The sequence below is a fragment of the Rhinoderma darwinii genome, chromosome 1, assembly GCF_050947455.1.
Source record: "Rhinoderma darwinii isolate aRhiDar2 chromosome 1, aRhiDar2.hap1, whole genome shotgun sequence".
Lineage (NCBI taxonomy): Eukaryota > Metazoa > Chordata > Amphibia > Anura > Rhinodermatidae > Rhinoderma > Rhinoderma darwinii.
Genome location: NC_134687.1, coordinates 7,547,025 through 7,558,088, shown reverse-complemented (window position 1 = coordinate 7,558,088; position 11,064 = coordinate 7,547,025). Strand labels below are relative to the sequence as shown.

Sequence of the window (11,064 nt, the reverse complement as noted above, 5' to 3'; positions counted from 1 at the left end):
CTACTATAATACTGCTTCTATATACAGGAATATAACTACTATAATACTGCCCCCTATATACAAGAATATAACTACTATAATACTGCTCCTATATACAAGAATATAACTACTATAATACTGCCCCCTATACACAAGAATATAACTACTATAATACTGCCCCTATATACAAGAATATAACTACTATAATACTGCCCCTATATACAAGAATATAACTAATATAATACTGCACCTATATACAAGAATATAACTACTATAATACTGCTCCCTATATACAAGAATATAACTACTATAATACTGCCCCTATATACAAGAATATAACTATTATAATACTGCACCTATATACAAGAATATAACTACTATAATACTCCCCCTATATACAAGAATATAACTACTATAATACTGCTCCTATACACAAGAATATAACTACTATAATACTGTCTCCTATATACAAGAATATAACTACTATAATAGTGCGCACTATATACAAGAATATATCTACTATAATACTGCCCCTATATACAAGAATATAACTACTATAATACTGCTCCTATATACAAGAATATAACTACTATAATACTGCGCACTTAATACAAGAATATATCTACTATAATACTGCCCCTATATACAAGAATATAACTACTATAATACTGCCTCTATATACAAGAATATAACTACTATAATACTGCCCCCTATATACAAGAATATAACTACTATAATACTGCCTCCTATATATAAGAATATAACTACTATAATACTGCTCCTATATACAAGAATATAACTACCATAATACTGCTCCTATATACAAGAATATAACTACTATAATACTGCCCCTATATACTAGAATATAACTACTATAATACTGCTACTATATACAAGAATATAACTACTATGATACTGCTACTATATACAAGAATATAACTACTATAATACTGCTCCTATATACAAGAATATAACTACTATAACACTTCCCCTATGGATATTAATATAAGATAAGTGAATATAACTACTATAATACTGCCCCCTATGGATATTAATATAAGTGTATGTAAGCACCCCCAACCACGTTGTCACGTGAAGTTTCTTTCTGTATCAGTCACTTACATGAGCTTTTATTTTGTTTGGTAAAATTGAATGAAGTTTGAAAATAATGTTCTACAATCAATTTATATATAAAAAAAACATACAGAAAAACTGTGTAATAAAAATAGTACAAATCGGCATTTTCCTAATGTGAATGAGACTCTGCGGTGACGTCCGGTCGTGCTGATGTTCCATTTTTCACGTAAGTGATTGGGTTTTAGTAAGATTCCTGACAATGCGGCTCATGTGTGTGGGGGCACCTAGAACCTATCACATGCTTATGAACATTGACCGAGCTCCACAATTTGGCTGAAAAATTAAGCCCTAGTTTTTTTCAAAAGTGTTTGCCATCAGTGAAAGGGAATATTCTTATTGTTGAAAAGTCTGTAAACCGCGCCAAAAAACTCCTCAAAAACCGCCCGAAAATGCCTCCGATTGATTTCAATGGGAGTTGGACGAGTTTCTTTACCGCGAGTAAAAAAAACGCGTTGCGGTAAAAAGAAGCGTCTTGACCCATCTTGAAGCGGTTTCCGCCTCCAAAACCCCATTTCAATCAGTCAGAAAGAGGAAAAAAAAACCTTGACGAGTGTTTTGACGAGTTTTTGTCAAACCTACTGGAGCAGTTTTTGCAGGAGGAATTTTCCTCCTGCAAAAAACTCCATGTGAACACAGCCTAATACGTCTCACAGCTGAGCATTTATCACAACATAACCTCTCAAACGTCCCAGATCTAGCCGGACAATCCCAGATTCCGGTCATTGTCCCTCAGTCGCGAGCGGCCGGTAGCATGTCCCGGTTTAAACTTTATCTGCGTCCTCAGGGGATAGCTATGGTGGCATTGTACTGGATGTGGGGGCAGCTATGGTGGCATTATACTGTGTGGGGGCAAATATGGAGGCATTTTACTGTGTCGGGAGGCACTATAATGTGTGGGGGAGACTATGGGGGCATTATACTGCATGGGGGCTGTATACTGGTTTAGGGCCACTATGGGGTATTATACTGTGTGGGGGCAGCTATGGGGAATTTTACTGTGTGGGGGGTATGTGCCATTATACTGTATGGGGGCCACTATGGGGCATTATACTATGTGGGGGCATTATACTGTGTGATGGGCACTATGGGGTATTGTACTGTATGGGGCCATCAATGGGGAGGGCACTATGTGGAGGGCACTATGGGGGTGGGGAGCATTATACTGTGTAGGGGAGGTACTATGGGGGTATTATACTGTGTGGGGGGCACTATAGGGGCATAATATGGTGTGGGGGCACTATGGGGACATGATACTATGTGGAGGGCACTATGGGGGTGGGGAGCATTATACTGTGTAGGGGAGGTACTATGGGGGTATTATACTGTGTGGGGGGGGCACTATAGGGGCATAATACGGTGTGGGGGCACTATGGGGACATGATACTATGTGGAGGGCACTATGGGGACATGATACTATGTGGAGGGCACTATGGGGGTGGGGAGCATTATACTGTGTAGGGGAGGTACTATGGGGGTATTATACTGTGTGGGGGGCACTATAGGGGCATAATACGGTGTGGGGGCACTATGGGGACATGATACTATGTGGAGGGCACTATGGGGGTGGGGAGCATTATACTGTGTAGGGGAGGTACTATGGGGGTATTATACTGTGTGGGGGGCACTATAGGGGCATAATACGGTGTGGGGGCACTATGGGGACATGATACTATGTGGAGGGCACTATGGGGACATGATACTATGTGGAGGGCACTATGGGGACATGATACTATGTGGAGGGGCTCTGGGGGCCTTGTATTGTGGAGAGGCATTAACGGTGACAATTTTTCAGGATTTGTCCTTCTTTACAATAATTCTACGTTGGGAGATATGGGGACAATTGTATCTAGACAATCCTGATACACCGGCTGGACTTCCGCCTCACTGATACATTGTAGCGATCAGGACAGGTGGGAGATTTGTGCTACTGATGTGTTTAGCTTATTGTCTGGACTGGATACAATTGTAACAAACACTCAGCTGTGAGAAGTATAAGGTCTTTACAGGGTTTCTTCTCGTGTGATTGGATAAAGAGCTGCACATGACCAGTAGAGGGGGGACTCGTCTTCTAATATGCAGATTTTTTTTAATTTTAGAATGTAAAGTTTAAAACAAAGTATATAAAAAAAAAAATGCCCCCAGCATTGCCTATAGGATCTGCGCACTACCCTGTGCTACCAGCAGGGGAAGTCTAACTTTACATGGAGTCCATTGACATCAATAGATTGCATGGAGTGTATCAGCACCCCCTCTGGCTAATAAATGGGGGGGGGGGGGGTCCTAGGTGAAGTCCCCCCTCCTCCACTAGCCCAGAATACCCTTATAGGTCATATAGGAGACATGGCTGATTGTGCGGGTCCCTACATATAATATTCTGTATGAGGGGAGGCAGTGACCAGCGCTGGACGCCCCCGAGGTCTATAGGAAGATGTGGCTGTAGAAGACGTTGACATTATCCTGGTAGTTGATTGGTAAATCAATCCCAATATTCTTTGCTGCCAGGCTGGCTCCACCCACTGCGGACGACTGCTTGAGCTTCAGAAGACTGAAGCGGGAGAAGTGGCTTCCATGGTGGCTGCTCCGAGCGTTGTCCAGGACCTCGATGAACCCTACACAGGGAGAGTGCATATCAATAATCCACAGACCTAAACCTTATAACATATAGTGTTCAGTAACGGTTTAAATACTTTGTGTCCTATACTCCAGTCACATCCAGAGCTGCATTCAAAATTCTATGGCTGCAATCAGTCCTGTGATGACAGACACGCCCCCAAAGACTTTCCTTCGATCCCATGTTTTTTCTTTTTCTGTAAAGTGTCTGGTATAATCTGTATATATCCCACAATGCATCTCATCAGAGCCTGTTCTGTACAGATGATCAAGCCTGAGAAATAGCAGGAAACCAGCATCATTTTGAATGCAGCTCTAGTTGTGACTGGAGTATACAACATTTCACTCAGGATCTGTACAAGAAAAGTAATACAAAGTATTTGCAAAGTTGCTGAGCATTATATGTAGATTTAGACCGCAGCGTTTCTTATACTACAGTTACATCCAGAGCTGCATTTACAAATCTCTTAGATGCCAATCGGATTTGCACAGAACAGTGCGAACAAACATCCCCTTCATATTTTAGCTTAGGTCCCATAATGCATTTCATTGTGTTGCATTGCATTGTGGGAGGCTCCCCCCTTTCCTATATCAGCCTAATATACCGTGTGCAAAAGACTAAATCTCTTACCTGGGTCCTCTCAGCACAGCATTCTCTGTACAGACACTGAACTATCCGGCTGGGAGTGAGATGTACAGTCTTGCAGTCTAAGACTCAACGTGACACTATCAAATCGTGAATGCAGCTTTGGATGTGACTGGAGTATAAGAGAAATAGAAGAAAGAGAGATAGAAGCAGCACTCAAAAAAACTCTGGTTTATTCATCTAGCATCCATTGCAACATTTCACCTTCTCTATGAAGGCTTCTTCATAGAGCAGGTGAAACATTGCAGTGGATGCTGGATGAATAAACCAGAGTTTTTTTGAGTGCTGCTTCTATCTCTCTTTTTTGGATACACGTTTGTGCAGGGAGAGGTCACTCCCTGTTTGAAAGCTGAGCACCAGCCTTAAAGGAACAGTGTCACCACAAAAAAAAATTTCATGTCAGTTTAATGTTAGTGTTTTATTAAAAACGTTTTTATTTATTTGTGTGTTTGTGTTACTTTTTTCAATTTTTTTACTTTTTCTTCCCTATGGGGGCTGCCATTTTTTTTTCCATTTCTGTATGTGTCGATTAACGACACATACAGACATGGAATACGGCAGCCACAGTCCCATAGGGACTGCGAACGGGTCCCGTCCCATCCACTTCTGTGTACGCCGTCTGTGTGGGAACTGCGCATGCGCCGCTCCCACACAGTCCAATTTGAAATGCGCGCCGTCCGGCGCCATTTTCCTGTGGACCGGAAGTCGCGGCCGGACAGTAAGATTACTACTTCCGGTCGCGGCTTTCGGACTTGTGCACTTGGACCAGCGGCAGCAGACGGAGCGGACGGGCCGGAGGGAGCCACGGCGGCAGGAGCAGGTAAGAGATTTCTATGTATGTTCGTGTTTGTGTGTGTTTACTACTGTATGTAAACCTACTACACTGTGTGTTAGCTCAAAAAATGGCGACACACAGTGTAGGAGGTTAGACCGTTCAATCCCCTCGTTTATCCCGGCACTAGCCAGGATAAAGGAGGGGGGGATTCTGAGAGCTCACTAGAGCGAGGGCTTTTTACCCAATTTTGCAGCAAAAAGCAATGTGGTTGCTTTACCACATGCAATGCTGCAATTTTGGGAATAGCTCCATCTAGTGACCAGCAATGGAAAATATTATAAATTAGAATCTAATTTATAATATTTCCTGACTCGTGAAAAAAATAAAAAAAATTTGAACAATGTTTAATCACCTACACACTAAATGTTTAATTAAAAAAAAAAAAACATGTTTTGCTGGCAACACATTCCCTTTAACAGGCAAGGAATCACAGTGCTGCTCCTACCCTTGATTTGTCTATACACCTGGAGTATAAGACCTGTATCTGCAAAATTACCGAATATGAAACGTACATTTGAACTGAATTGGAGTAATACTATAATTTCATACACATCCCATAAGGATAAAGCTTAGGTTAAAAATTTGGAGCACCAAAAATTTTTTTTGTGTCTATTATTATGTGTGAATGGAGCCTTAGGAAACTGCAAAAGGGTTTATATGCTTTGGACAAATCCATTGCAGAGGAAAAATCTCATGACAATAAGACGATCACAGGATGTTCCAGGGCTCGGACCCCCAGCAATCAGCTGTAATATGTGGGGGAACATTCATATTCCATGCAATTGTCCTGTAAGGTCTCATGCACACGACAGTAGCCGATTGTGGCATGGACGGCTGCAGAGTGTCATCCGCGGGCCGCCCGCAATTCACGGACCGTGCACACATTGATTTCAATCACCTGGGACCGCAAACCCGGACCGCATAATGACTCCGAAACCCCGGTCCTGTGCATGGGTCCATAGAAATGAACGGATCCGCAATTTACCCGATTTGCGGGTGAATTGTGGCCGCAAAAATAAGTTTGTGTGCATGAGGCCTAAATCCGTCTGCAGACAGAGGCCGTTAGAGGATGGTCTGTGGCCCAGAGTCTATAAACAGAGTACAGGCTGCCACAAAGAGCAGCTCGAGATCAGCTAAAGGGAAAAGAGGGGCCCCGGAGATGCAGTAACAATAACTCACCATCTTTTAGAAGGTCCCAGCTCTTCCACACGGAGCCTTCAGCCATCACCGGAAGACCCAGCTCCCCCTGGAATAAAACCTAAACACAAAGAGTGACAATGGGTGGCAGAGATTGCAGCCTTGTGCTCGGATGCGACCTGTTCATCCCAATCTTGTTACCGCCACAAGGGCCGATATGTACGTCTGTATACTCATTACCAGCCCATAAGGAGCACACACGCTATTCCACAAGCCAATTTTATTAATTAAATAAACATACAGTGCTAAGGGGAGCCCGACCAATCGCGACTCCACACTATGAGCCGGGACTCGCCTGCCCCCAACCCGCCTACTCAAGAACCGACTGAGCCTGTCTGCCATCGGTCGGCCCCCTGGGCTGCCGTCAGCTGTCCAGGCTGACCTTCGTAGCTACCCGGGCCGTGATCTTACCTGGGAACCTGCCGTACGGCTCGTGGTCCCCCACTAGCAAAGGTCACCCTGCGGTACGGCTCGTGGCTTGCTCGCTGTGGCCACATCAACCCGCCCATCTCAAAGCGTAGTGTCGCGATCCGCCTTACCAAGTATTGTAACAATAAAAAAAAAAAAACATTCAACAGGGAGGGAGGGTATCTTTGCTTTCTTCCAGCAACTGACTAGCCCCATACCTGGTTGCCCCTTTTCTACCCCTCTCTCCCCACCCACTTTACCTAGCCAACTAATCATTCGGCGGGCCTTTCCGTCATAAGATGTTCAATCGTAGCTACTCCATCATGAATAAAATGTGGCCACACCAATACCCGCATAAGTGCTGACAGTATGTAAATAATAGCGTCATACGGAACCCTAATAATTGTGCTATGTTGTTCCCAAATAATCCTGTCATATAACACCCAAATAACACAAAACCGTGCCCAAATAACACAAAACCGTGCCCAAATAACATGTTATTCTGTAGACAAATCCCTTCATATTCACGTACCCAAATTACAGCATCAAACTGTGCCCAAATATTAACATCTAGGTTTGGTTCCCAAAAAATAATCCTGCTATAGACTGCAAGGTGTGAAATTGCGGTACCCAAATAATCCTGTCATACATAATCTAAATAATAGCACTATACTTTATAGAATCACCAAGCTGCGCCCAAATAATACCACCGAGAAGTGGCAAAATAATACAGCACCTAAACCTGCGGTGCCCAAGGACCAGTTTCATGCAAGACAATTTTTCTACGGACCGGCGCGGGGGTGTGTTTTGGGGTTTAGGGTCAGTTCACATGTTGCATAAATACTGCGAATTTTCCATGACAGAATTCGTTGTGGAAAATCCACAACAAATAGCAGTTGCTGCGTTTATTCTGCCGCAAAAAACGTAAAAAAATAAATATCTTATACTTACTCAGAAGTCTGTTTCCTCCTCCAGACCGGCTTCCTGGGATAACCGCTGCAGCCAATCACAGGCCGACTGAATGCCCAGCAGTTTTCGGCAGCGGACATTCCAGATGAAAAACTGCACCACAATTTGGTGCGGTTTTTCACCCGGAATTCACTGCGGCCACCGGGGCTGACACCAGATACCGGGCCCGGTACCAAATGATCCGGTGCCCGGTGGTTGGAGATCACTGACCTAAATACCACAATACACTGCCCAAATATTATGCTGTTCTGGATCCAAGACCTACATACTCACACACAGAGACACTGCTGCAGCTTCTATTAAGTGTTCTATCTCACCCCAGTGCTGGATTCCCAGCTACACTGCTCAGCACTGCTTCATAATGTCCTTCTCGCTGCTGCTTCTTCTGAGGGTGTGCCACATAGGGATCGAGGAGGAGGATCTCCTCTTTTTCTATGTGTGCTGTGTAGGGGAGACATCATAGCAGATCGTCTCCATCTACTCTGGAGCTGAGCTCAGGGACAAATGACAACTAGGGATAGAGCCTGCAGAGGGGGAGAACTGATAAATACGGGTCATATAATGGCCAGAAATCGTGTTATTCCTCATGTCCATACACATGACGCTTATTCTGACAAGTCACCTGCAGCGACAATAAAATTGTTTCATTGTATGACTTGTTTTTTTTACTTAGCGTAGCATGCGTCTTGGTGCACTGTGTCAGGAAACCTGTGCTGTATGTATTATGTCATGCCATTTATTGTGTATTGTAGTAATACCAGTGATGTGGGAATAGCAGTAATAATAGGAGTAGTAGTATATGTCACATGAGAATAACATCTATTAGTAGTGATGGGAGTCGGTGGAACAGTGACAAGAATAACAGAAATGATGGGATTTGTAGTATCTTTGATGTGGGAATGGCGGCAGTAGTAAGTAAGCAGTAAGCTCCCGTGTAGAGTAAACGCTGACGATTTTCCGCAACGGATGTCGTGGCAGAAAATCTGCAGCATTTACAGGAGCAGCCGAGTGGATGGGATTTGAACAAATCTCGTCGCCTCGCTACGGAAGAATCCGCCTAGAAACCGCTTATAAATTGACCTGCGATGCGTTTTTTAAATTCGTAGCGTGTCAATTTATGCTGCGGAATCGCTGCTCTTCTGTTGCGGATTTTTCCCATTGAATTCAATGTAAATGTTGCAATTTTTGCTGCTTAAAAGCTGCGATTTCACCGCATAAAAATCATAAAAATAATAAATCTTTAATAATTAAATTAATAAAGTTAATACTCACCCCCGGCCGTTGTCATAGCGACGTGTCCCTCTGTTCTCCGTGCAGCTCGGCCTCCTGGGATGACGTTTCATTCCATGTGACTGCTGCAGCCAATCACAGGCTGCAGCGGTCACATGGGCTGAGGCGCCATACCAGGAGGCCCGAGCTGCACGGAGAACAGAGGGACACGTCGCTATGACAACGGCCGGGGGTGAGTATTCGTTTATTTTTCTTTTTTTCGACCACTGCTTTCCGCAGCGGAGATTCCGGTTAAAAAACGGCACCAATATTTGGTGCAGTTTTTCGGGCGGAGTCTCGGGACGGATGCGCTGTGTACTTTTACCCTGTGTGAACACGGCCTTAATCATGTGGCCACAGCGAGAGTTGGGGTGACAGAAGACATTTACTATAGATCTGTAAGATTGCCGGGATTTACCCACCTTATCAATCTTGGGCAGGACGGCCACAACATGGCGAGCGAGGACTTCACCGGCGCGCCGAAACACTGAGCGGCATAAGGCGTCCCCCTTGTTAGCCCCTGAAATGAAGGCAGAAGCCGTTAAGTGGTCACATCTACAGCTCAGACCCCTCATATACAGAAGATCCGGTCATAGATTGGGGGCAGGTATAGGGTCCCCCCGCCACAGACGGTCTGAATGGGATTAATGTTTTGTATGTCACTGAGCGTGGTCTGTGGGGTCGTCAGGCGCAGATACGGAGAATTCCACGTCTTTTACCGCTAATCAAAGACGCGTCATACAAGAAGCCGCATGGCGACAATCCGGCACGATTTTTAACAAAACTGCTCAACCTGCGCGGCTTCTATCAGTTACTGAGGCCATTGCTGTAAATAACGGGATATCTGGGATGGTGGTGGGGGATGGGTTTTCTTTATTCACATAGAAGCCACATTAGGGGGGGGGGAGGGTAATTACATATATATACAACGAGCTTAACGGGACAACAGGGACCAGAATATGTTATGTCTGGACAAAGGTCAGCTGTGTAATAGAACTAGCCACATCGCACCTGGCCCCCATTACACTGCCAGCAACATAGCCGCTATAATAAAACCAGCCTGTACCAATGCCCCCACAACAGAGCCAGCCTCCAGCACTGCTCCCACAGCAGAGCCAGCCTCCAGCACTGCTCCCACAACAGAGCCAGCCTCCAGCAGTGCCCCCACAACAGAGCCAGCCTCCAACACTGCCCCCACAACAGAGCCAGCCGCCAACACTGCTCCCACAACAGAGCCAGCCGCCAACAGTGCCCCCACAACAGAGCCAGCCTCCAGCGCTGCTCCCACAACAGAGCCAGCCTCCAGCGCTGCTCCCACATCAGAGCCAGCCTCCAGCAGTGCCCCCACATCAGAGCCAGCCTCCAGCAGTGCCCCCACAACAGAGCCAGCCTCCAACACTGCCCCCACAACAGAGCCAGCCTCCAACACTGCCCCCACAACAGAGCCAGCCGCCAACAGTGCCCCCACAACAGAGCCAGCCGCCAACAGTGCCCCCACAACAGAGCCAGCCGCCAACACTGCCCCCACAACAGAGCCAGCCTCCAGCACTGCTCCCACAACAGAGCCAGCCTCCAGCACTGCTCCCACAACAGAGCCAGCCTCCAACACTGCTCCCACAACAGAGCCAGCCTCCAGCAGTAACCCCACAACAGAGCCAGCCTCCAGCAGTAACCCCACAACAGAGCCAGGCTCCAACTCTGCTCCCACAACAGAGCCAGGCTCCAACTCTGCTCCCACAACAGAGCCAGGCTCCAACTCTGCTCCCACAACAGAGCCAGGCTCCAACTCTGCTCCCACAACAGAGCCAGGCTCCAACTCTGCTCCCACAACAGAGCCAGGCTCCAACTCTGCTCCCACAACAGAGCCAGGCTCCAGCGCTGCTCCCACAACAGAGCCAGGCTCCAGCGCTGCCCCCACAACAGAGCCAGGCTCCAGCGCTGCCCCCACAACAGAGCCAGCCTCCAGCAGTGCCCCCACAACAGAGCCAGCCTCCAGCAGTGCCCCCACAACAGA

The 11,064-nt window shown here is 46.0% G+C and overlaps 1 protein-coding gene across 2 annotated transcripts in view; it reads right to left on the bottom strand.

Moving 5' to 3' along the window:
* Nucleotides 1-1,027: 1,027 nt before the first annotated feature.
* Nucleotides 1,028-11,064, bottom strand: part of NAGK (N-acetylglucosamine kinase) — a 28,888-nt gene continuing 18,851 nt past the window's right edge. The window contains exons 7-9 of one of the 2 annotated variants that reach the window (XM_075855580.1): nucleotides 9,473-9,570; nucleotides 6,387-6,465; nucleotides 1,028-3,725 (exon numbers count right to left, since the gene is read on the bottom strand). In XM_075855580.1, coding sequence (XP_075711695.1) covers nucleotides 3,535-3,725; nucleotides 6,387-6,465; nucleotides 9,473-9,570 — 368 coding nt within the window. In that variant the 3' untranslated portion in view covers nucleotides 1,028-3,534. The remainder of the gene's footprint in view (nucleotides 3,726-6,386; nucleotides 6,466-9,472; nucleotides 9,571-11,064) is intronic. The other variant, XM_075855579.1, reaches the window with a different exon arrangement.